The following is a 27,801-nucleotide window of genomic DNA, read 5'->3' as shown; positions in this document are numbered from 1 at the left end:
ATAGGTTGTGGTTTCTCTGGTTCAAACCGAATCCTCTGCTCACACTCCTGGCCGGTGTGGCAGAATGAGAACATGGTTTATGTCCCCAAAGATGCTGCAGAAAAACATATCTTAAAAAATAAATAATTTACACTCCAAACACCCCATAATAACTCATCTTTGGTTTTTATATAAATAACACAAATAATAACTTACAACAATGGATAATAACACAAAAGTTATAGGCCAGTATGGAGATTTTGCAGTTTAGTTGTAACTGTGCAGACAGAGTGAACGTCTTTAAAAGGTTGTTAAAACGTTATTTAAAAGGTCTTTCTGTAGGTCGTGAGATGACGAATACGGTATATGTGATGTGCTTCAGGAACATCCCAAAACAGAAGAGATTAAAGGAATGAAGTGGTTAAATGAAGCCTCTGGTATGTTGCTGCAGTTAACTTCAGTTCCTTAGTGAGACCAACAATACCGTAGTAAAGCATTATGGTATCTGGCAGAACATGGAATGTCTCAAAAAAAAAAAAAGCCTGTATACGTCCCAAATGGCACCCTATTGTCTGAGTAGTGCACTACTTTTAACCAGGGTCCATAGGGCTCCAGTCAAAAGTAATGCTCTATATATAGAATAGGGTGCTAGTTGGGATACAACCTCATGTCAAAGTTTTAAAAAATATAATTTAACACGTCAGGTGCATAACAGAGATCAACGCTAACAATTGATATAATCATTCATTATAGTGGAGGAAGATCAAGGCATACAGTAATACATACACATTTAACACGCTGTGTGTTCTGGTCCCTCTGTACTTTAATCCAGATATCATTGCTAACTTCATCAGCATCATCAGCGTTACACTCTTGCATTGTTAAATCTGCGTCCCACATGGCACTCTATTCCCTAAATAGTGCACTACTTTACTTTATATTACATTAAAAATACTTTATTTATCCCACAAAGTACATTATTTTATATATGTAGGAAATACAGTGCCATTTGGTACACAGTCATTATCAAACCTTAGTAAATTAATTGGGAGTCAATGAGCAGCTGTCACATGTAATTACATATGTATTTTAGTTCGTACATATATATTTATCAATATACTGGATATATTGTGTATGTATGTATATATGGTATGCTTTGAACACTTGTACAGTGAAAAGACAAGTCCAGCTTGCTGTCTGTCTTTACATTGATCCAACGTCAAGCCAACTGAGTTTTTGCTTTAGTTGTTCTCTGCTGACAGTTCATACCTGTTAATATGTATATGGAACTGTTTGCTTATTGTACTACGTTTAGTTACACTTTATTTTACTGTCTGCTTTCTACCTGCAATTTACTTACATTACATGGAAACAAATAATCACTACTCAGTTACTAGCTCTTAGACATAACATGGAAACAAATAATTATTACTCAGTTACTAGCTCTTAGACATAACATGGAAACAAATAATTATTACTCAGTTACTAGCTCTTAGACATAACATGGAAACAAATAATTATTACTCAGTTACTAGCTCTTAGACATAACATGGAAACAAATAATTATTACTCAGTTACTAGCTCTTAGACATAACATGGAAACAAATAATTATTACTCAGTTACTAGCTCTTAGACATAACATGGAAACAAATAATTATTACTCAGTTACTAGCTCTTAGACATAACATGGAAACAAATAATTATTACTCAGTTACTAGCTCTTAGAATGTTTGGGATGAAATGAAACATGGAGAACTACAATAGGTGCCATTTGATATCACATTGTTAACAATTTTCTTGATTGATTAAGTAGTCTATAATGAAGCAATAAGTCCCGAGGGGGTGTGGTATATGACCACAGCTAAGGGCTGTTATGCATGAAGCAACACCGTGGTATATTGGCCATATACCACAAACCCCTGACGTGCCTTATTGCTATTATGATCTGGTAACCAATGGAATTAGAGCAGTAAAAATACATGTTTTGTCATACCGGTGATATACCACGTTTCTCAGACAATCAGCATTCAGGGCTCGAACCACTCATAATAATACAAATTATAACCAGCTGTTTGTTTTTGCAAATTCCAGGTAAATACCAACTGTATTTTATTACTTCTCCTATATTCATTACACTATTAGCCACTATAATAAGGGAAGTCAAACTAGTATAATAGTACAACTATTATTAATAATAATACTTTTCTTGAGTAAAGTAAGTGACTGATCAGCTTACTTTGTTTGACATTACATTTTGACATTGCCTGGAGAATTCAGTCAGTAGGAACAGTTTTATTATGAATGTTCTCAAACATCCCTTTTCTTATTCCTTTCCCTGTATTGCATTTATCCCAGAACAACCAGTATGCTGAAACAGAGTGCTTGACTTCATCCAAATCAAGGATATTGTTAGTATTATTGACCACTACCTGTTGTTTTATATATATTTCCACATAGTGAGGTTGGAATAATACTGTGAAATTGTGAAAATGATGATAATTCCCTTTTAGTGTAAAAGGCCTGTTTTGGTGGGATGGAGTTTTGGCCTGCCTGTTGACATCACCAATAAGAAAGAGGGGTTTCAAATCTCTCTGCCAAACAGCTAGTTTTCAGTTTTCCCCTCCACACTCAGACCACTCACATACTGTCCTAGCTAAATTCTTGCTTGAGAAACTTGCTCTTTGCTAAGAAGCAAGTGTTGTTTCTTTTTCACATTTTTTATTGAAATCAATCACAGTAAGGTACTTAATTGTTACTCAGAACAGCTGCATTGGGCCTTTAACATTTGCACTACTGAGGAGGACCGTGCATCAGTTTTACACTAAAAACCTTGGCACATGAAAGGATAAGTAACTACCGAACTTATTTACATTGTACCGACCAGGAGAGTGGCGTTGTTGATCATGATGAGTAGTTGTATTTTCTCTGTGTTTCACAGCTAATATGATGTGACTGAAGTGGTAGATTATATTATATTATACAACAAAGATCTGCAGCTCAGCCGTCACAACGTCCAAGAATCCCAACATGGGTCTCTACATCCAGACGTCACAGCTTCAGTCCTTTCTGTTCTGTCTTTTCTGCTCTCTCAGTCCTCTCAGCTCTCAGGCCAATCCTCCCTTCTTTTCCTTTAAAGCCCCATTTCTCCCCTCTCCTCTTTCAGTCCTCTCCTGCTCTCCTCCTCTTTCAGTTCTATTCTCCTCTCCTCTTTCAGTCCTCTCTTCTTTCAGTCCTCTCCTCTCCTCTTTCAGTCCTCTCCTGCTCTCCTCCTCTTTCAGTTCTATTCTCCTCTCCTCCTCTTTCAGTCCTCTCCTCTTTCAGTCTTATCCTCCTCTTTCAGTCCTATTCTCCTCTCCTCTTTCAGTCCTCTCCTCTTTCAGTCCTCTCCTCTTTCAGACCTCTCCTTTCCTCTTTCAGTCCTCTCCTCTCTTCTTTCAGTCCTCTCCTCTCTTCTTTCAGTCCTCTCCTCTCCTCTTTCAGTCCTCTCCTCTTTCAGTCCTCTCCTCTCCTCTTTCAGTCCTCTCCTCTCTTCTTTCAGTCCTCTCCTCTCTTCTTTCAGTCCTCTCCTCTCTTCTTTCAGTCCTCTCCTCTCGTCTTTCAGTCCTCTCCTCTTTCAGTCCTCTCCTCTTTCAGTCCTCTCCTCTCCTCTTTCAGTCCTCTCCTCTTTCAGACCTCTCCTCTCCTCTTTCAGACCTCTCCTTTCCTCTTTCAGTCCTCTCCTCTTTCAGACCTCTCCTCTCCTCTTTCAGACCTCTCCTCTCCTCTTTCAGACCTCTCCTCTTTCTGTCCTCTCCTCTTTCAGTCCTCTCCTCTCCTCTTTCAGTCCTCTCCTCTTTCAGACCTCTCCTCTCCTCTTTCAGTCCTCTCCTCTTAGTCCTCTCCTCTCCTCTTTCAGTCCTCTCCTCTTTCAGTCCTCTCCTCTCCTCTTTCAGACCTCTCCTTTCCTCTTTCAGACCTCTCCTCTCTTCTTTCAGTCCTCTCCTCTCTTCTTTCAGTCCTCTCCTCTCCTCTTTCAGACCTCTCCTCTCCTCTTTCAGTCCTCTCCTCTCCTCTTTCAGACCTCTCCTCTCCTCTTTCAGACCTCTCCTCTCCTCTTTCAGACCTCTCCTCTCCTCTTTCAGACCTCTCCTCTCCTCTTTCAGACCTCTCCTCTCCTCTTTCAGTCCTCTCCTCTTTCAGTCCTCTCCTCTCCTCTTTCAGTCCTCTCCTCTCCTCTTTCAGACCTCTCCTCTCCTCTTTCAGTCCTCTCCTCTCCTCTTTCAGTCCTCTCCTCTCCTCTTTCAGTCATCTCCTCCTTTTTCAGTCCTCTCCTCTCCTCTTTCAGTCCTCTCCTCTTTCAGTCCTCTCCTCCTCTCCTCTTTCAGTCCTCTCTTCCTCTCAGGCTCCAGTCACCTCTTCCTTTTTCAGTCTCCTTCTCTCAGACGCCAGTCCTCTCCTCTTCTCTGCATTTCATGGGAATGAAGTGGGAGGCGATGTGTTCCCTCCTGGTCTTCTTCCCTCTCAGCGGTCTGCCCTTTTGAGACAGAGCAATGAACATCTCCTTGCCGTCTCTACTCGACTTAACAGACGAGTAAGCGTTGAAGTAATTTTCTAGGAAAATCTCCTTGAAGTTGCAGTTCTCATTGTAGATTTTCTGTAAATAAATAAGGACGCAAAATGGGACGATATTAGGCGTGAGGAGGGTTGTAAACATTTTTTTTTTTAACTTGCTAATGTTTCTCCTATTTATATATGCATCATGTTATGGGTATGCTTGTCATTGTTAAGGGCTGGGGAGTTTTTCAAGATAAAAAAAATAATGGAATGGAGCTAAGAACGGGCAAAATCATAAAAGAAAACCTGATTCGGTCTGATTTCCACCAGACACTGGGAAATGAATTAATCTTTCAGCAGGAAAATAACCTATAACACAAGGCACTGTACAGTACAGTGCATTCCAACCCTGTCCAGCAGAGAGAAGGTAGTTTAGTTAATTACCTTGCCTTGCAGCAGGCCAGTCCTGTTCATGGAGATATAGTACTGACTCTTCACTCCTTTGATAGCTAACACTCCTCCCTCGGACACCGTACGGACCTCCAGGATACCTATAGGAGACAGAGGGCAGATATATATGCACTGCTCAAAAAAATAAAGGGAACACTTAAACAACCCAATGTAACTCCAAGTCAATCACACTTCGGTGAAATCAAACTTTCCACTTAGGAAGCAATACTGATTGACAATACATTTCACATGCTGTTGTGCAAATGGAATAGACAACAGGTGGAAATTATAGGCAATTAGCAAGACACCCCCAATAAAGGAGTAGTTCTGCAGGTGGTGACCACAGACCACTTCTCAGTTCCTATGCTTCCTGGCTGATTTTTTGGTCACTTTTGAATGCTGGCGGTGCTTTCACTCTAGTGGTAGCATGAGACGGAGTCTACAACCCACACAAGTGGCTCAGGTAGTGCAGCTCATCCAGGATGGCACATCAATGCAAGCTGTGGCAAGAAAGTTTGCTGTGTTTGTCAGCGTAGTGTCCAGAGCATGGAGGCGGTACCAGGAGACAGGCCAGTACATCAGGAGACGTGGAGGAGGCCGTAGGAGGGCAACAACCCAGCAGCAGGACCGCTACCTCGGCCTTTGTGCAAGGAGGAGCACTGCCAGAGCCCTGCAAAATGACCTCCAACATCCTCCAGCATGACCGGTTTGGCGGTGGGTCAGTCATGGTGTGGGGTGGCATTTCTTTGGGGGGCCGCACAGCCCTCCATGTGCTCGCCAGAGGTAGCCTGACTGCCATTAGGTACCGAGATGAGATCCTCAGACCCCTTGTGAGACCATATGCTGGTGCGGTTGGCCCTGGGTTCCTCCTAATGCAAGACAATGCTAGACCTCATGTGGCTGGAGTGTGTCAGCAGTTCCTGCAAGAGGAAGGCATTGATGCTATGGACTGACCCGCCCGTTCCCCAGACCTGAATCCAATTGAGCACATCTGGGACATCATGTCTCGCTCCATCCACCAACGCCACGTTGCACCACAGACTGTCCAGGAGTTGGCGGATGCTTTAGTCCAGGTCTGGGAGGAGATCCCTCAGGAGACCATCCACCACCTCATCAGGAGCATGCCCAGGTGTTGTAGGGAGGTCATACAAGCAGGTGGAGGCCACACACACTACTGAGCCTCATTTTTACTTGTTTTAAGGACATTACATCAAAGTTGGATCAGCCTGTAGTGTGGTTTTCCATTATAATTTTGAGTGTGACTCCAAAGCCAGACCTCCATGGGTTGATAAATTTAATTTCCATTGATCATTTTTGTGTGATTTTGAGGTCAGCACATTCAACTATTTAAAGAAGAAAGTATTGAATAAGAATATTTCATTCATTCAGATCTAGGAGGAGTGTATATAGTATACAGTGCTGAGTGAAAGTCTACACACTCCTTGCACAGTTTTCAGATTTTGCTGCCTTAAAATTAAATCTAAAAAGGGATTTTTGGTGTGTAGACTTTCCCTAGGGACTGTATATACCCTTTGAGCAACAATCACAGAGGACATACTGTACCTATAAACCCAACAATCACAGGACAAATATCTAAATACTACAGAAGACTGTCAAATATATCAATACCCACAATATATACCTATCAATCATAGTACTGATATAAGAGACTACCACAGTATCTAAATATATATAATGATGTAATAATCACATGACGAGGACCATCACAGTGGACCTATCAGAGAGTCCCAGTCAGGACAGATAGTAGGTATGAGACCATAGAGACCTAATAGCCAATCCCAGTCAAGTGTTCCTCTCCTCTTCTTAGTGATCATTTTCATAAATCTAACAGGAAGGTCTTAGTGGTTAATCAGTCTGCGGTTAGGTTGGTTTCTGGATGTACTGAATGTATCCAGGCAGGCCCTCCTGTCTCTTCTCTGGGTGGCCATTACTAAACCACAGCTTCATGCCACGCCACATATGGGAGGCAGATTAGGCATGCTCCCCCGGGATTGAAAACAACCTACTATCCTGCGCTTTGCACGCTACACCCCAGCCCCATCCTCAGCCCCAACCTCTGCCCCAGCCACAATCCCAGCCTCAGTCTTCAGGCCTATGCCTCAACTCTCTCTCTCTCACTCTCCAAAAAAAAACATTTTTAGCTTGTTGGTTTGCTTTATGTCCGTGGAGCACCGCTGAGATTAACAACATCATTTAGATATCTCACGGGATACCCAGATATAAAGTTTATGTGATTTATTTACAACTATTCAAATAAGTTGTTTAACTCTTATTTAATTGTTAAAGTCAACTTTACATATCACAATAATTTATACGCATTTAAATATATTATAGACAGTATATGATAAACAAAACACTCTCTTTCTCTGTGAAACCGAACAACTGACGAGGATCGTAGACTAGATTTATCAATCTGTCAAATCTCATAAAATCACACGTTTCTAAACCTTCATAATTTTTCATGTCTGTATTTACACAAAGAACTTGGATGGATGCTACAGCAATCAACTCATTTCCCTGAGATACTAGATCGATGCCTAGCTATAAAAATACTTACACATGCATACGTTTGATGTTTTATTACAGGAGTAAAAAGCTACAATAATATAGTGTTTTTCTTTTGAAAAGTGGGCATAACAATTCATTTTCCAATTTACTGGTTCATTAAACATGAAGAACATCAAATGGTGTCTAGTATATATCGTAGCAAAACATATGCTGTCAGGTCCAACGCAGGACTAATATGTTAATAAAACACAGTTGTGATAGCGAGTGAGTGGTTCCAGAGCAACATCTCTGTGTGTGTGCATGTGCGTGTGTGCGTGCGTGTGTGTGTGTGTGTGTGTCAGGCCCAGACAACAGTAATATAACTCTCAAAGTGACATTGTGTTTATCAAAAACTCTCTCTCTTCTGGTTCATCTATCTCAGAGATAATGATCACAGATGACCAAGCATCATTAAGTTTGAGTACATGACATTATGGATAGTGTAGCTACAGCCTACATAAAATTATTATGGATATAGTGTATAGCCTACATGACATTATGGGTAGTGTAGATATAGCCTACATAACATTATTATGGATATAGTGTAGATATAGCCTACAGCATTATTATGGATATAGTGTATCTATAGCTTACATGACATTATGGATAGTGTAGCTATAGCCTACATAACATTATTATGGATATAGTGTAGATATAGCCTACAACATTATTATGGATATAGTGTAGATATAGCCTACAGCATTATTATGGATATAGTGTATCTATAGCTTACATGACATTATGGGTAGTGTAGCTATAGCTTACATGACATTATGGATAGTGTAGCTATAGCCTACATAACATTATTATGGATATAGTGTAGATATAGCCTACAACATTATTATGGATATAGTGTAGATATAGCCTACAACATTATTATGGATATAGTGTAGATATAGCCTACAGCATTATTATGGATATAGTGTATCTATAGCTTACATGACATTATGGGTAGTGTAGCTATAGCCTACATGACATTATGGATAGTGTATCTATAGCCTACATAACATTATTATGGATATAGTGTATCTATAGCCTACATGACATCATTATGGATATAGTGTATCTATAGCTTACATGACATTATGGGTAGTGTAGCTATAGCCTACATGACATTATTATGGATAGTGTATCTATAGCCTACATAACATTATTATGGATATAGTGTATCTATAGCCTACATGACATTATGGGTAGTGTATCTATAGCCTACATAACATTATTATGGATACAGTGTAGCTATAGCCTACATAACATTATTATGGATAGTGTATCTATAGCCTACATGACATTATGGGTAGTGTATCTACAGCCTACATAACATTATTATGGATACAGTGTAGCTATAGCCTACATGACATTATTATGGATATAGTGTATCTATAGCCTACATGACATTATGGATAGTGTATCTATAGCCTACATAACATTATTATGGATACAGTGTAGCTATAGCCTACATAACATTATTATGGATACAGTGTATCTATAGCCTACATGACATTATTATGGATACAGTGTATCTATAGCCTACATAACATTATTATGGATACAGTGTAGCTATAGCCTACATAACATTATTATGGATATAGTGTATCTATAGCCTACATGACATTATGGGTAGTGTAGCTATAGCCTACATGACATTATGGATAGTGTATCTATAGCCTACATGACATTATTATGGATAGTGTATCTATAGCCTACATGACATTATTATGGATAGTGTATCTATAGCCTACATGACATCATTATGGATAGTGTATCTATAGCCTACATGACATTATTATGGATAGTGTATCTATAGCCTACATGACATTATTATGGATAGTGTATCTATAGCCTACATGACATTATTATGGATAGTGTAGATATAGCCTACATGACATCATTATGGATAGTGTATCTATAGCCTACATAACATTATTATGGATAGTGTAGATATAGCCTACATGACATCATTATGGATAGTGTATCTATAGCCTACATAACATTATTATGGATAGTGTAGATATAGCCTACATGACATCATTATGGATAGTGTATCTATAGCCTACATGACATCATTATGGATAGTGTATCTATAGCCTACATGACATTATTATGGATAGTGTAGATATAGCCTACATGACATCATTATGGATAGTGTATCTATAGCCTACATAACATTATTATGGATAGTGTATCTATAGCCTACATGACATCATTATGGATAGTGTATCTATAGCCTACATAACATTATTATGGATAGTGTAGATATAGCCTACAACAAACATTATTATGGATATAGTGTATCTATAGCCTACATGACATTATGGATAGTGTAGCTACAGCCTACATAACATTATTATGGATATATTGTATCTATAGCCTACATGACATTAGGGTAGTGTAGATATAGGGTAGCCTAGTGGTTAGAGCGTTGGACTAGTAACCGGAAGTAACCGGAAGGTTGCAAGTTCAAACCCCCGAGCTGACAAGGTACAAATCTGTCGTTCTGCCCCTGAACAGGCAGTTAACCCACTGTTCCTAGGCCGTCATTGAAAATAAGAATTTGTTCTTGCCTAGTTAAATAAAGGTACAATTTTTTAAAATAAATAAATAAAAACTCAGTTTAGCTGGCGCGCTTCAGTCAATAATCCATCCAGTTTCCCTCCATCAAAATGCATACAAAATGAATCCCAAACGTTACTAATAAACTTTTCCAAAACAAGTCAAACAATGTTTATAATCAAACCATAGGTATCCTAATACGCAAATAAACTATACAATTTAAGACGGAAAATAGTGTGTTCATTACCGGAGATAAATAAGAAAGAACGCGCTTTCTTCCACGTGCTTGAAAACACTACAGCCAAAATGAGAGCCACCTAGAAAAACTACAATTTCTGGATCATTATTCCAAAAACTAGCCTGAAACTCTTTCTAAAGACTGTTGACATCTAGTGGACTGCAATTTGGGAGGACTTGGGCTTATAATTATAGTACTAGCCATTGAAAATAGTGGTAAGCTGAATGTTTTTTTTTGGGGGTTCTGTTATACTCACAAACTTTGTGAGTGTTTTCTATCTAAATCTACCAATTATATGCATATTCTAGCTTCTGGGCCTGAGAAACAGGCAGTTTACTTTGGGCACGCTTTTCATCCGAACGTAAAAATACTGCCCCCTATCCCAAAGAAGTTTTAAGGAACCAATAGAGCCCCACAGTGGAGGTGTCATAATACCCATAAAACCTAGCTGTCAAACAGGGAAATGGTTCCAATAATTTTTCCTCCATTCATTTTTCTCATAGGGAAATTTTAGAAACACTTAAAATAAGGGCTGTGTTTCGTGGAGGCTTACCCAGACGTGACGTTTTAATAACCATGTAAATCTCTCTCGGACAAGGTGACTTTTATCAATATATTTGACTGTGTGTGTGTGTGGCTGAGAAACACCAGTGCTGTGGTTTTCGCCTGTGCGTCTGTAACTGGCAGTGTTTGTAACAGCGCTGCACGCTGTGAGATCTTTAATACCAGTGCCTGTGTGCTGGTTCCAGGAGCAGCTCAGGTCAATCATGTTAGGCAGAAACATTTTATGAAAATAACTGCAGTACATCCTCAATGCTAAATGCATTTTAGATTATTTTATGTAGCACGCAGAGAGAGAGAGAGAGAGAGAGAGAGAGAGAGAGAGAGAGAGAGAGAGAGAGAGAGAGAGAGAGAGAGAGAGAGAGAGAGAGAGAGAGAGAGAGAGAGAGAGAGAGAGAGAGAGAGAGAGAGAGAGAGAGAGAGAGAGAGAGAGAGAGAGAGAGAGAGAGAGAGAGAGAGAGAGAGTCCCACGTTTTCAGCATGTTTTTAAAATATTTATAGATTTAGAGTTAGACAAACTTAGATTTTTTGGCAGAGACAGATACTGGATGCTACCCTAAACAACATAACCTTCACTCCAAATCAAAACTCCAACCCTACAACCTGATTTTGGACGGAATTACCTGGAATGCTTCCTACACCCAAGGATTATTATTCCCAAACTATACAGCAAATGCTCTGGGAAACAAACAGAAACCTGAAAACACCATCCAACCTGGAACTCAGTGAGTAATTCTCTCTGAAGCTATTTTTTACTTTCAAAAGCCAAGAAGACATAGATTTCAATTATATATTTTACTTTATAAGGACTGAAAGCTACCAAGCTTGCTAGGACAAAGAGATACAACTTCAATTATCAGTGACGTGTGAAACGAGAGGTGTCTGAGCCTTTGAGCCAATCAAATGTCTCAAAGGCTTCGAAAGGCTACCCCACCCAAACCCAGAGGCCTTGAAAATAAATCTTCCTCCAGAATAAAAGCTTCTCCCAAGCGGGTGTAACACCTACTCCCATTGCCTGCTGCACTGCTGCTTGGATTCCACCTGGTGATCTGTTCCCCGTCTGCCATGTTGTCTCCCCCTGTCTGGTACAGGTATCCCCTCTCCCGAGCTTTCTCTCCACTCCAGCACACAGGCACTGTTGGGGCGAATGACTCTTTTAAAAAATTGTCATAAAGATGTCATAAATCAGCACTGCAGAGCTCTCCCTGTCCTATGCCATGCCTTGATTGTATTACTGTTGATGACATCTACAGTTGCTAGCCCCAATTCTGACTTGTGCTCTGATATCTTCATCACTGATTTCTGCTCTCGTAAAAGCCTGGGTTTTCTGCACGTTAACACTAGAAGCTTATTACCTAAAATGGATCAGTTGAAAGTGTGGGTTCACAGCTCCAATCCAGATGTGTTGGTCATTACTGAGACGTGGTTAAGAAAGAGTGTTTTGAGAACTGATGCCAACCTTTCTGTTTATAACCTTTTTGGGAGAGACAAATCTTCCAAAGTTGGGGGAGTGGCAATATTTACCAAGGATCACCTTCAGTGCTCGGTTGTCTCCTCCACCAAGTCTGTCCCCAAACTATTTGATTTGCTGGTTTTAAGTATTAAACTTTCAAATAGCTCTTTGTTGACTGTTGCTGGGCGCTATCGTCCTCCATCAACACTGGCCTGTACCCTACCTGCCCTAAGATCTCTACTGGCCCCTTACACTAAGTATGAAATTGTCCTCCTGACCTAAACTGGGACATGCTTAAACCACCTGACCAAGTCCTAAAGCAATGGGACTCCCTAAATCTTTATCAGATTATTACCAATCCCACAAGGTATGACTTCAAACACCCAGAAAAAGCTACTCTTCTTGATGTTTTCCTCACAAATAATCCTGCTAAATATCAGTCTGGTGTTTTCTTTAATGACCTTAGTGATCAGTGTTTTACAGCCTGTGTTCGTAATGGCTGCTCAGTGAAACAACATGTCCTGATTTGTCAAAGACACTTGCTAAAAGACTTTAATGAGCAAACCTTTCTTCATGAACTGACCTCTGTAAAATGGTATAGAATCTACTTGACCCCTCTGTCGAAGACGCTAGGACTTTCTTTTTTTATATTTTCAGTGGTATTGTTAACAAACACACCTCCATAAAGAAAATGAGAATTAAAAACAGGTTCAGCCCCTGGTTCGACCGTGATCTTGCAGAGTTACTCCACCTTAAGAATTGCATTTGGCGAAAGGCTTGGCACACGCATTCTCAGGCTGGCTGTCAACCTCTGATCTGTTTCACCTGTCTTGTGCTTGTCTCCACCCCTTCCAGGTGTCTTATGTTCCAATTCAACCAGAGTGTTTTTCCGGTGCGCCTGCCTTTTCTATTCTCTTTTGCTAGTCCTCCCGGTTTTGACCCTTGCCTGTTTTCTGGACTCTGTACCCACCTGCCTGATCATTTTGCCCACCCTGACCTTGAGCCTGCCTGCCACGCTGTACCGCCTGGAATCTGTACCCACCTGCCTGATCATTCTGCCCGCTCTGACCTTGAGCCTGCCTGCCACGCTGTACCGCCTGGACTCTGTACCCACCTGCCTGATCATTCTGCCCGCCCTGACCTTGAGCCTGCCTGCCACGCTGTACCGCCTGGACTCTGTACCCACCTGCCTGATCATTCTGCCCGCCCTGACCTTGAGCCTGCCTGCCACGCTGTACCGCCTGGACTCTGAACTAGTTTGGACCTTTTGCTTGTCCACGACCATTCTCTTCCCTACCCCTTTTGGATTACTAATAAATATCAAAGACTCAAACCATCTGCCTCCCATGTCTGCAACTGGGTCTCACCTTGTGCCCTTATACTGACTGGCTCTCATTCTGGCAAATGAGAAATAAGTACACTCAGGCTATCCGGAAGGCCAAAGTTAGTTACTTTAAGGAGCAGTTCTCTCTCTGTGGGTCTAACCCCAAGAAGTTCTGGAAAACGGTCAAAGACCTGGAGAATAAACCCTCCCCCTCACAGCTGCCCATGTCCCTTAAAGTTAATGATGTGGTTGTTACTGACAAGAAGCACATGGCTGAGCTCTTTAATCACCACTTCATTAAGTCAGGATTCCTATTTGACTCAGCCATGCCTCCTTGCCCGTGCAACATTTCCTAGTCTTCCACCCCTTCTAATGTGAGTATCCCAGATGCTTCTCCCTCTTTTTTTCCCTGCCCCGCAACAAAGTTTCTCCCTGCAGGCAGTCACTGAGCCCAAGGTGCTAAAGGAGCTCCTGAAACTTGACCCCAAATAACCATCTGGGTGAGATGGTTTAGACCCTTTCTTCTTTAAGGTTGCTGCCCCTATCATCACAAAGCCTATCTCCGACCTTTTTAACATGTCTCTCCTTTCTGGGGAGGTTCTCATTGCTTGGAAGGCAGCCACGGTTCGTCCTTTATTTAAAGGGGGAGATCAAGCTGATCCTAACTGTTATGGGTAGAGAAAACTTGGACACTAAGAAAGCTTTGTTGTTAACACAAAATCCGGGGAGGGGCCAGCTGAGTATCAGACTGTATCATCTTCATTTAAATGGATGAGAGGGCTTTCTACTGCCTGAGCTATGTTGTTGATGTAAATTGAGAAGAGCATGGCGCCTAGGATTGAGCCTTGAGGTACTCCCTTGATGACAGGCAGTGGCTGATACAGCAGATTTTCTGACTTTAATAACTGAGCTCTTTGAGAGAGGTAGTTAGCAAACCAGGCTAACCAGGTCAGAGACACCAATACTCCTTAGCCGGCCCACAAGAATCGAATGGTCTACCATATCAAAAGCTTTGGCCAAGTCAATAAAAATAGCAGCACAACATTGCTTAGAATAAAAGGCAATGGTGACATCATTGAGGACCTTTAAGGTTGCAGTGACACATCTATAACCTGAGCGGAAACCAGTTTGCATACCAGAGAGAATACTATAGACATCAAGAAAGCCAGTCAGTTGATTATTGACAAGTTTTTCCAACACTTTTGATAAACAGGGCAAAATAGAATTAGGCCTTTAACCTGTTTGGGATAGGGGGCAGCATTTTCATGTTTGGATGAAAAGCATGCCCAGAGTAAACTGCCTGCTACTCAGTCCCAGTTGCTAATATATGCATATTATTATTAGATTTGGATAGAAAACACTCTGAAGTTTCTAAAACTGTTTGAATGACTTCTGTGAGTATAATATAACTCATATGGCAGGCAAAAACCTGAGAAAAATCCAACCAGGAAGTGGGAAATCTGAGGTTTGTAGTTTTTAAACTCTTGGCCTATCGAATACACAGTGTCTATGGGGTTAAATTGCACTTCCTAAGGCTTCCACTAGATGTCAACAGTCTTTAGAACCTTGTTTGATGCTTCTACTGTGAAGGAGGGGGGAATGGGAGCTGAATGAGTCAGTGGTCTGGCAGAAGGCCATGAGCTCGTGACACGCGTCCACGTGAGAGTTAGCTTGAGTTACATTGCATTTCTGAAGACAAAGAAATTCTCCAGTTGGAACATTATTGAAGATTTATGTTAAAAACATCCTAAAGATTGAATTAGTTTGACATGTTTCTACAGACTATAACGGAACTTTTAGACTTTTCGTCTGCTCGTGCGTCATGAATTTGGATTACTGGGCTGAACGCGCTAACATAAACGACATAAAGATTAACTTTATCGAACCAATCAAACTTTAATTGTGGAACTGAGATTCCTGGAAGTGCATTCTGATGAAGATCATCAAAGGTAAGTGAATATTTATAATGCTATTTCTGACTTCTGTTGACTCCAACATGGCGGATATCTGTTTGGCTTGATTTGTTGTCTGAGTGCCGTACTCAGATTATTGCATGGTTTGCTTTTTCCGTAAAGTTTTTTTGAAATCTGACACAGCGGTTGCATTAAGGAGAAATATATCTTTAATTCTGTGAATAACAGTTGTATCTTTTATCAATGTTTATTATGAGTATTTCTGTAAATTTATGTGGCTCTCTGCAAAATCACCGGATGTTTTGGAAGTAAAACATTACTGAACGTAACGCGCCAATGTAAACTGAGATTTTTGGATATAAATATGCACTTTATAGAACAAAACATACATGTATTGTGTAACATGATGTCCTATGAGTGTCATCTGATGAGGATCATCAAAGGTTAGTGATTCATTTTATCTATATTTCTGCTTTTTGTGACTCCTCTCTTTGGCTGGAAAAATGGCTGTTTTTCTGTGACTTGGCTCTGACCTAACATAATCGTTTGTGCTGCTTTCACCAAAAAGCCTTTTTGAAATCAGAGACTGTGGTGGGATTAACAAGAAGTGTATCTTTAAAATGGTGTGAAATACTTCTATGCTTGAGGAATTTTAATTATGGGATTTCTGTTTTTTGAATTTGTCGCCCTGCTCTTTCACTGGCTATTATCATATTGATCCCGTTAGCAGGATCTCAGCCCTAATTAAGGGTGCTCTCGAGTGGCTAGATGTTCTTTACCATTCGGCCATCAGATTTGCCACCAATGCTCCTTATAGGACACATCACTGCACTCTATACTCCTCTGTAAACTGGTCATCTCTGTAAACCCATCGCAAGACCCACTGGTTGATGCTTATTTATAAAACCCTTTTAGCCCCCCCCTGAGATATCTACTGAAGCCTCATCCTCCACATACAACACCTGTTCTGCCAGTCACATTCTGTTCTGTTAAAGGTCCCAAAGCACACACATCCCTGGGTCGCTCCTCCTTTCAGTTCACTGCAGCTAGCGATTGGAACGAGCTGCAACAAACACTCAAACTGGACAGTTTTATCTCAATCTATTCATTCAAAGACTCCATCATGGACACTCTTTCTGACAGTTGTGGCTGCTTTACGTGATGTATTGTTGTCTCTACCTTCTTGCCCTTTGTGCTGTTGTCTGTGCCCAATATTGTTTGTACCATGTTTTGTGCTGCTACCATGTTATGTTGCTACCATGCTGTGTTATGTGTTGCTGCCTTGCTATGTTGTTGTCTTAGGTCTCTCCTTATGTAGTGTTGTCTCTCTTGTCATGATGTGTGTGTTGTCCTATATATTTTTTTTTAATCCCCGCCCCCGTCCCCGCAGGAGGCCTTTTGCCTTTTCGTAGGCCGTCATTGTAAATAAGAATTTGTTCTTAACTGACTTGCCGAGTTAAATAAAGGTTATATGAAAAAATAAACAGATGTGCACAGACAGATAGAAAGACACGGAGCAGGAGACACACAAAGTGACAGACAGAGTGACACAGACAGACACCAAGCTACAGACAGACAGAACGACACAGAGCGACAGGCAGACAGACAGACACAGAGCAACAGGCAGGCAGACAGACACAGAGCAACAGACAGACTGTCTGTCTGTCTGTCTGTCTGTCTGTCTGTCTGTCTGTCTGTCTGTCTGTCTGTCTGTCTGTCTGTCTGTCTGTCTGTCTGCCTGCCTGCCTGCCTGCCTGCCTGCCTGCCTGCCTGCCTGTGTTCAAGGCTGATTAGTCCCCCTGCCCTGTGCTGCCCACCTGCCCCACCTCACTTCACCGGCCCGTGCCCTGCCCTGCCCAGTCCCCCACCTCACTTCACCCCCTGCCCTGCCCACCTCACCCCACCTCACTTCACCCCGGCCCTGCCCTGCCCACCTCGCCCCACCTCACTTCACCCCGGCCCTGCCCAGCCCCTCGCCCCATCTCACTTCACCTCAGCCCTGCCCAGCCCACCTCACTTCACCTCGGCCCTGCCCTGCCCACCTCGCCCCACCTCACTTCACCTCGGCCCTGCCCTGCCCACTTCACCCCACCTCACTTCACCCCGGCCCTGCCCTGCCCACTTCACCCCACCTCACTTCACCTCACTTCACCCCACCTCACTTCACCTCGGCCCTGCCCTGCCCTGCCCACCTCACCCCACCTCACTTCACCTCGGCCCTGCCCTGCCCTGCCCACTTCACCCCACCTCACTTCACCTCACTTCCCTCGCCCTGCCCTGCCCTGCCCACCTCACCCCACCTCACTTCACCTCGGCCCTGCCCTGCCCAGCCCATCTCACCCCACCTCACTTCACCCCCTGCCACCTCACTTCACCTCGACCCTGCCCTGCCCACTTCACCCCACCTCACTCACCCCCTCACCTCACTTCACCTCGACCCTGCCCTGCCCACTTCACCCCACCTCACTTCTCCTCACTTCACCTCACTTCACCTCGGCCCTGCCCTGCCCTGCCCACTTCACCCCACCTCACTTCACCTCACTTCACCTCACTTCACCTCGACCCTGCCCTGCCCACTTCACCCCACCTCACTTCACCTCACTTCACCTCGGCCCTGCCCAGCCCACCTCACCTCACTTCACCTCAGCCCTGCCTAGCCCACCTCCCCCACCTCACTTCACCTCAGCCCTGCACTGCCCACCTCACTTCACCTCGGCCCTGCACTGCCCAGCCCATCTCACCCCACCTCACTTCACCTCGGCCCTGCTCAGCCCACCTCACCTCACTTCACCTCGGCCCTGCCCAGCCCACCTCACCTCACTTCACCTCGGCCCTGCCCTGCCCAGCCCACCTCACCCCACCTCGGCCCTGCTCAGCCCACCTCACCTCACTTCACCTCGGCCCTGCCCTGCCCTGCCCAGCCCACCTCACCCCACCTCACCTCGGCCCTGCCCAGCCCACCTCACCCCACCTCACTTCACCTCGGCCCTGCTCAGCCCACCTCACTTCACCTCGGCCCTGCCCAGCCCCCCTCACTTCACCTGGGCCCTGCCCAGCCCACCTCACCCCACCTCACTTCACCTCGGCCCTGCCCTGCCCAGCCCACCTCACCCCACCTCACTTCACCTCGGCCCTGCCCAGCCCACCCCACCTCACCTCGGCCCTGCTCAGCCCAGCCCAGCCCACCTCACCCCAACTCACTTCACCTCGGCCCTGCTCAGCCCAGCCCACCCCACCTCACCTCGGCCCTGCTCAGCCCACCTCACCCCACCTCACTTCACCTCGGCCCTGCCCTGCCCTGCCCAGCCCACCTCACTTCACCTCAGCCCTGCCCAGCCCACCTCACCTCACTTCACCTCAGCCCTGCCCTGCCCAGCCCATCTCACCTCACTTCACCTCGGCCCTGCCCTGCCCTGCCCAGCCCACCTCACCCCACCTCACTTCACCTCAGCCCTGCCCAGCCCACCTCACCTCACTTCACCTCGGCCCTGCCCTGCCCAGCCCACCTCACCCCACCTCACTTCACCTCGGCCCTGCTCAGCCCACCTCACCTCACTTCACCTCGGCCCTGCTCAGCCCACCTCACCTCACTTCACCTCGGCCCTGCCCAGCCCACCTCACTTCACCTCGGCCCTGCCCACCTCACCTCACCTCACTTCACATTGGCCCTGCCCTGCCCAGCCCACCTCACCTCACTTCACCTCGGCCCTGCCCTGCACAGCCCACCTCACCTCACTTCACCTCGGCCCTGCTCAGCCCAGCCCAGCTCACCCCACCTTACCCCAGCCCAGACCAGGCTAGGCCAGACAGGAACAGAGCAATATGAATCAAATATTTATTAGCTGTATTCATGCCCATGCTGGGCTCTTCAAAGGCCTGTGTGTGTGTGTGTGCGTTTGCGTGTGTGTGTGTGTGCGTGCCTGCATGTCTCCCTGCGTGCCATTGTCAGACACATCTGGGTGGATCCATTTCTCTGCTTTTCAAGGCCAGTTTTTGTTTCGCAAGACTCATCTTCCCCCTCCTCACCAGAGACAGAGGCTTCCCTGGTCACACCAACATTCCACAGCCAGATAGACAGGGTTCCCCGGTCACGCCAACATTCCACAGCCAGATAGACAGGCTTCCCTGGTCACGCCAACATTCCACAGCCAGATAGACAGGCTTCCCTGGTCACACCAACATTCCACAGCCAGATAGACAGGCTTCCCTGGTCACACCAACATTCCACAGCCAGATAGACAGGCTTCCCTGGTCACACCAACATTCCACAGCCAGATAGACAGGCTTCCCTGGTCACACCAACATTCCACAGCCAGATAGACAGGCTTCCCTGGTCACGCCAACATTCCACAGACAGACAGACAGGCTACCCTGGTCACGCCAACATTCCACAGCCAGATAGACAGGCTTCCCTGGTCACGCCAACATCCCACAGCCAGGTAGACAGGCTTCCCTGGTCACGCCAACATTCCACAGATAGACAGGCTACCCTGGTCACACCAACGTTCCACAGCCAGATAGACAGTCTACCCTGGTCACGCCAACATTCCACAGCCAGATAGACAGGCTACCCTGGTCACGCCAACATTCCACAGCCAGATAGACAGGCTACCCTGGTCACGCCAACATCCCACAGCCAGGTAGACAGGCTTCCCTGGTCACGCCAACATTCCACAGATAGACAGGCTACCCTGGTCACACCAACATTCCACTGCCAGATAGACAGGTAGACAGGCTACCCTGGTCACGACAACATTCCACAGCCAGATAGACAGGCTACCCTGGTCACGACAACATTCCACAGCCAGATAGACAGTCTACCCTGGTCACGCCAACATTCCACAGCCAGATAGACAGGCTACCCTGGTCACGCCAACATTCCACAGCCAGATAGACAGGCTACCCTGGTCACGCCAACATTCCACAGCCAGATAGACAGGCATATGGACAGGTGAGCAGGCAGACAGACAGATAGATAGATAGATAGACAGGCGGGCGTGTGAGCAGACAGACAGGTAGACAGGCTACCCTGGTCATGCCAGCATTCCACTGACACACAGACAGATATACAGACAGGCAGGGAGGGAGGCAGGCAGACGGGCAGGTGAGCAGACAGACAGACAGACAGACAGACAGACAGACAGACAGACAGACAGACAGACAGACATTATTGAAACCTATAGAGTGATTGTTTTGATGTCACACTCCCACATACGAAACCCGTATCTCTGTGGATAGACTAGGTCAGCTTGGGCTACTTCACTGAGGTGTTTAATATGTGCGTGGGTGCGTGCGTGTATCATGCCAGTTCATTTGTCCTGGCCGTCTGCATCTCCAGCCCCAACTCCCAGCCCCTTGGTTTACTTCATTAGTGGCTGTGTTTACATGGTGTTATGGTTGGCTCTGCCAGAGCCCACACCTGCTTCACTTTACCTCTGTCACTTTGGCTGCCCTAACAGAGACACATGACCCATTACTAGTGTGATTACACTGCAGAGGGAACATTGGACAATAACATCAGGCTGCTCCAGGGAGTCCCAGAGGGGAGAGAGCTAGCTGCTATATGACTGTGTTCCAACAGCCTTATTACTCACTCAACAGACTGGGAGATAACTCACATAGACACAGAGGAATCTGCCAGCTGAGCTCTCTGTCTCTCTGTTTCATGGTTTCTCTCCCTCTATTTGTTTTTGGTTTCCCCCTCTCTATTTCTCTCTCTCTCTCTCTCTCTCTCTCTCTATTGCTTTCTCTCTCTCTCTCTATCTCTGACTAGACATGAGTGACTAAGATCTCAGCAACGTGGACATTGCTCAACCATATTGTTATTAGCAGTAACACATCAGCCGTAAAAATGTTTAGACATGTCTGAGAGTCTAAAGCAGCCCATAAATATACAGTGAGTAGAATGTATAAGTCACCCTCTCTACATCTACTGTTGCTGAGAGTCCACTCAGAGCCACCTGTTAGTAAGAGATGAATCCTACAACACAGACTGGAATTCAATCAAACCTGCCCCACCAGTTTACGCAGGATCTATCTTTGTTTACAAACTACAACCTGCGCAATATGAGTTTGTTTGATTGAATTCTATTGAAGTGATGAGTCCTAAGACAACACATACTGTAGATGTTAAGATGTGGATAATAAAACCAGCCTTACTGTAGCAATTAAGGGGGTATAAAACATATAATATAACATTTGGATCTGTAACATTACTGTAACATTTGGCGGGTCTTATAGATATAGATATACACTAGATAGAACATTCTTACTGTAACAGTTGCCAGGTTCAGGGTTAATTAGGGCTAAGTGCCTTGCTCAAGGGTACATCAACAGATTTTCACCTTGTCGGTTCGGGGATTCGAACTAGGGACCTGTCGGTTTCTGGCTCAATGCTCTAACCCAGCGGTTAATTTTGTTCCAGGAGCCCCTATTTGATCGGGGCCCAGGGGCCCACACCAAAAATTGCCTGCCGCCCTATAGAGTGTATAGATCAGTCTCACTGTAACAGTTGGTGGGGTTTTATAGATAGATATACAAAGTATATAGATCAGTCTCACTGTAACAGTTGGTGGGGTTGTATAGATAGATATACAGTATATAGATCAGTCTTATTGCAACAGTTGGCATGAGGGGGTAGATTGGGTCTTCCTGGGGAATACATCTATACATCAACATTCTTTTTTTTACAGCGGCGGCCACTATTTAACAGCGGAGGCCACTATTTAACAGCGGAGGCCACTATTTAACAGCGGAGGCCACTATTTAACAGCGGAGGCCACTATTTAACAGCGGAGGCCACTATTTAACAGCGGAGGCCACTATTTAACAGCGGAGGCCACTATTTAATTTAGCGGAGGCCACTATTTAACAGCGGATTTAACAGCGGAGGCCACTATTTAACAGCGGAGGCCACTATTTAACAGCGGAGGCCACTATTTAACAGCGGCGGCCACTATTTAACAGCGGAGGCCACTATTTAACAGCGGAGGCCACTATTTAACAGCGGAGGCCACTATTTAACAGCGGAGGCCACTATTTAACAGCGGAGGCCACTATTTAACAGCGGAGGCCACTATTTAACAGCGGAGGCCACTATTTAACAGCGGAGGCCACTATTTAACAGCGGAGGCCACTAGGGAGGCCACTATTTAACAGCGGAGGCCACTATTTAACAGCGGAGGCCAGATTTAACAGTCTATTTAACAGCGGAGGCCACTATTTAACAGCGGAGGCCACTATTTAACAGCGGAGGCCACTATTTAACAGCGGAGGCCACTATTTAACAGCGGAGGCCACTATTTAACAGCGGAGGCCACTATTTAACAGCGGAGGCCACTATTTAACAGGGGTATTTAACAGAGGAGGCACTATTTAACAGCGGAGGCCACTATTTAACAGCGGAGGCCACTATTTAACAGCGGAGGCCACTATTTAACAGCGGAGGCCACTATTTAACAGCGGAGGCCACTATTTAACAGCGGAGGCCACTATTTAACAGCGGAGGCCACTTTTAACAGCGGAGGCCACTATTTAACAGCGGAGGCCACTATTTAACAGCGGAGACTATTTAACAGGCCACTATTTAACAGCGGAGGCCACTATTTAACAGCGGAGGCCACTATTTAACAGCGGAGGCCACTATTTAACAGCGGAGGCCACTATTTAACAGCGGAGGCCACTATTTAACAGCGGAGGCCACTATTTAACAGCGGAGGCCACTATTTAACAGCGGAGGCCACTATTTAACAGCGGAGGCCACTATTTAACAGCACTATTTAACAGCGGAGGCCACTATTTAACAGCGGAGGCCACTATTTAACAGAGGCCACTATTTAACAGAGGAGGCCACTATTTAACAGCGGAGGCCACTATTTAACAGCGGAGGCCACTATTTAACAGCGGAGGCCACTATTTAACAGCGGAGGCCACTATTTAACAGCGGAGGCCACTATTTAACAGCGGAGGCCACTATTTAACAGCGGAGGCCACTATTTAACAGCGGAGGCCACTATTTAACAGCGGAGGCCACTATTTAACAGCGGAGGCCACTATTTAACAGCGGAGGCCACTATTTAACAGCGGAGGCCACTATTTAACAGCGGAGGCCACTATTTAACAGCAGAGGCCACTATTTAACAGCGGAGGCCACTATTTAACAGCGGAGGCCACTATTTAACAGCGGAGGCCACTATTTAACAGCGGAGGCCACTATTTAACAGCGGAGGCCACTATTTAACAGCGGAGGCCACTATTTAACAGCGGAGGCCACTATTTAACAGCGGAGGCCACTATTTAACAGCGGAGGCCACTATTTAACAGAAGCGGGCACGATTTAGCGGCGGTGTGCCGGCGTATATAGGGGAAACAGTGGTCTTACTGTAACAGTTGGTGGGGTCTTGTGTCCCGTTGATGTTGCCGTAGTCGTCAACGGTAAGGAACCACTGTGTCCGGCTGAACAGCTGTCGTATGCGTACATCTCCCCCTTCCATGTAGTCGTAGTTCCGTGCATGGCGCTCGTGCTTGGAGCAGTTCATGATGGCGGCTAGCTGCTCGGGTGTGCAGTTGCTGCAGACCACACACACGCTGCCCAGCAGGAAGATGATGTGAAGGTACAGTGCCGACAGCAAGTTAGGCAGGTTGCATGGCAGTGGCATCCATCTGGGCATTATAATGCACTGCTGTGGGGCGCCACGGGCAACATGCTGAAATACTGCTGTCTGCTCCGGCAGACAGAACAGAACAGAGTGCCAGACAGTGCCCTCCTAGCGCTGTTCACTAGGAGCCTGGATGGGCTGGTCCCCCTGACCTATGACCTGTAACCCCTGGCTGGGGTGCTGAGGCCAGCTGGTGGGAGGTGGAGTGGGTGAAGGGTAGGAGGGTTAGAGAGTGACCAGGCACTTGTGTGATGTCTCTCTCTGTTTGGAGTTGTTGTCTGTCTCTCTGTTGTAAGGACACAAGGCTGTAGGTTGATGTCCGTCTGTCTCACTGTCTCTCTGTATGAATGAGGTCAGTCTTTATGTTGATGTCTGTCAGTCTGTCTCAGTGTAATCCTCACTGTGTGTGTCGGCTGTGTGATTCCGGCAGAGGAGACCGTCATCCAACAGCAGACATGGTCTTGTCTGCTTCCGTCTGTTTCCGGATGTTTCAGGGGTTCTGTGGAGGCCAGAGCTGTGGAAGAGAAGGATGTTAGTGTGTGTTAGATGTCTGCAATTTCAATAGCCTGTAATTTAGACAGCAGTCCAGTGGATGTGGATCTACAGCATACTACAACTCACTCCCACTTGGATAGTCTATGATTCCCAGACAGTGTTAAAGTGAGGAGTTGAGCTGCAGTGCTGAATGTAACACTGGACATCTGCTTTAGGTTTGTAACCTTGCTCTAGTACCCGGTCCTTCTTAATCCCAGTGTGTAGTGGTTTACCAAACTGTCCCCAGCCCAGTCTACTGCCTACTGTACTGTACCTTACTGATCTGTGCTTTCAAAACCTATTCGGTTAGCAACAATTGTGATATGTCCGATTTCATAGATTGTGTTGTCAATGGCTCTATCGGTCTCTGCTACCTTGTGGTTGTCATTTGTCTCAGACAGAGTTGTCTGGAAATGGAAATGGAAGCTGTGCATCCTCAAGATGTGATTCTCTAAAGATGCCAGCTCAAGATGTGATTCTCTAAAGATGCCAGCTCAAGATGTGATTCTCTAAAGATGCGTGTGTGGATAGATGGAAATATCCTAGAGCTGCTATCTCTATATTTCTATATATATCTCTAACCTCTATCTGTAATATCTGTATCTGTCTGCAACACGTCTGTAGACTTTCAGTCAGTCTCAGCAGATAAACAGAAACCTCACCAAACTCTGAGCTCCTATACACACATTCACTCATCAATTCACTAAATCACAAATAATCCAACAACTCTTAATTCATTTCCTAATATATTTCCTAAAAGTTTTCTTACTGCAGAGCAGTTCTTAACTGAATTGACTGGTTCAATAAAATGTAAATAGAATATAAAGAGAACGAATAGAGATGAGTTGAATAAAGTTGTAATAAAAACTTACATTAGTATTGAGCGTCCAGAGATGAAACAGTTAGTGGCGTTCCTCTTCCTTAGAAGCTTTAGAGTTACTGTGATCCCACTGCTCCTGATTACTTACACACAAGCTGTGTGTGTAGGTGTGTGTGTGTCAGAGGAGTCTGTGGGTATGTGGATGTATGTGTGTGTGTGAGAGAGAGAGAGAGAGAGAGAGAGAGAGAGAGAGAGAGAGAGAGAGAGAGAGAGAGAGAGATAGAGTGTATGTATGTGTGTGCATGTCCCTGGGACTTCTCAGTTAGTCAGTGCTTTAGCAGCCAGTCTCTCCTCTCTGTAGTGTGAGCTGTGCAACATCCTCCCTGTCCGTCTGTCTGTCTGTTGTGGGCTAGCAGGGAAGGCTAGCTCAGTCAGATAAATGTCTCTCTGACCTCACGCAACAGCAATTAGCTCCCAGCCACTCAGCTGTCACTGGTGGAGAGAGAGGGAGACAGAGAGGGAGAGAGAGAGGGAGAGAGTGAGAGGGAGAGAGCGAGAGGGAGAGAGTACCCCGTTCATCACCAACCCTCGCCCCAAAACTCCCCCTTCTGTTCCCCCCTGTTTCTCTCTCTCTCTCTCTCTCTCTCTCTCTCTCTCTCTCTCTCTCTCTCTCTCTCTCTCTCTCTCTCTCTCTCTCTGTATCTCTCTCTCTATCTCTCTCTCTATCTCTCTATTTTTGTCTGTCAGTCGGCCAGTCATCCTGAGAGGGAGCTATAAACATGAAGAAATAGCTGATTTTCTCCTGGTCTGCTCCTGGAAAGTCATTTGTCATTCTGGAAGGTTCTCCCATCTCCACAGAGGAACTCTGGAGCTCTGTCAGGGTGACTATCTCCCTGACCGAGGCCCTTCTCCCCTAATTGCTCAGTTTGGGCGGCCAGCTGTAGGAAGAGTCCTGGTGGTTCCAAACTTCTTCCATTTAAGAATGATGGAGGTCACTGTGTTCTTGGGGGGGACTTCAATGTTGTAGAAATTTTTTGGTACCCGTGCCCAGATCTTTGCCTCGACACAATCCTGTCTCGGAGCTCTACGGAAAATTCCTTCAACCTCATGGCTTGGTTTTTGCTCTGACATGCACTCTCAACTGTGGGACCGTATATTGACATACAGTAGGGCAAAAAAGTATTTAGTCAGCCACCAATTGTGCAAGTTCTCCCACTTAAAAAGATGCGAGAGGCCTGTAATTTTCATCATAGGTACACTTCAACTATGACAGACAAAATGAGAAAAAAAATCCAGAAAATCACATTGTAGGATTTCTAATGAATGTATTTGCAAATGATGGTGGAAAATAAGTATTTGGTCAATAACAAAAGTTTATCTCAATACTTTGTTATATACTCTTTGTTGGCAATGACAGAGGTCAAACGTTGTCTGTAATTCTTCACAAGGTTTTCACACACTGTTGCTGGTATTTTGGCCTATTCCTCCATGCAGATCTCCTCTAGAGCAGTGATGTTTTGGGGCTGTTGCTGGGCAACACTGACTTTCAACTCCCTCCAAAGATTTTCTATGGGGTTGAGATCTGGAGACTGGCTAGGCCACTCCGGGACCTTGAAATGCTTCTTACGAAGCCACTCCTTCGTTGCCTGTGCGGTGTGTTTGGGATCATTGTCATGCTGAAAGACCCAGCCACGTTTCATCTTCAATGCCCTTGCTGATGGAAGGAGGTTTTCACTCAAAATCTCACGATACATGGCCCCATTCATTCTTTTCTTTACACGGATCAGTCGTCCTGGTCCCTTTGCAGAAAAACAGCCCCAAAGCATGATGTTTCCACCCCCATGCTTCACAGTAGGTATGGTGTTCTTTGGATGCAACTCAGCATTCTTTGTCCTCCAAACACGACGAGTTGAGTTTTAACAAAAAGTTATATTTTGGTTTCATCTGACCATATGACATTCTCCCAATCTTCTTCTGGATCATCCAAATGCTCTCTAGCAAACTTCAGATGGGCCTGGACATGTACTGGCTTAAGCAGGGGGACACGTCTGGCACTGCAGGATTTGAGTCCCTGGCGGCGTAGTGTGTTACTGATGGTAGGCTTTGTTACTTTGGTCCCAGCTCTCTGCAGGTCATTCACTAGGTCCCCCCGTGTGGTTCTGGGATTTTTGCTCACCGTTCTTGTGATCATTTTGACCCCACGGGGTGAGATCTTGC

At 45.0% G+C, this 27,801-nt stretch overlaps 2 protein-coding genes across 53 annotated transcripts in view; one reads left to right on the top strand and one right to left on the bottom strand.

Moving 5' to 3' along the window:
- Nucleotides 1–27,801, top strand: part of LOC118375887 (protein FAM227B-like) — a 75,038-nt gene that overhangs the window by 24,086 nt on the left and 23,151 nt on the right. The gene's annotated exons all lie outside the window — the stretch shown is intronic.
- On the bottom strand, nt 147–26,104 carry fgf7 (fibroblast growth factor 7). Of its 50 annotated transcripts, none has more exons than XR_008133396.1 (7): nt 25,637–26,104; nt 23,954–24,744; nt 11,890–12,018; nt 4,958–5,064; nt 3,915–4,613; nt 3,753–3,842; nt 147–3,715 (listed from the first exon to the last, which is right to left on the bottom strand). XR_008133396.1 is itself a non-coding variant. In XM_035787272.2 (5 exons), exons 2-5 carry the CDS (start codon nt 24,240–24,242, stop codon nt 4,398–4,400), a joined length of 741 nt encoding a protein of 246 aa, XP_035643165.2. In that variant the 5' UTR covers nt 24,243–24,744; nt 25,637–26,104; the 3' UTR covers nt 147–4,397. The 50 variants fall into 50 exon arrangements, 2 of the variants coding, with proteins under 2 accessions (XP_035643165.2, XP_035643166.2); XR_008133404.1 differs by having other exon boundaries at nt 3,753–3,856; nt 3,999–4,613; XR_008133425.1 differs by having other exon boundaries at nt 147–3,446; nt 3,753–3,856; nt 3,999–4,613.

This window comes from Oncorhynchus keta, unplaced genomic scaffold (assembly GCF_023373465.1).
Source record: "Oncorhynchus keta strain PuntledgeMale-10-30-2019 unplaced genomic scaffold, Oket_V2 Un_scaffold_5444_pilon_pilon, whole genome shotgun sequence".
Classification (NCBI taxonomy): domain Eukaryota; kingdom Metazoa; phylum Chordata; class Actinopteri; order Salmoniformes; family Salmonidae; genus Oncorhynchus; species Oncorhynchus keta.
This window is presented reverse-complemented; position numbering and strand designations above follow the sequence as displayed.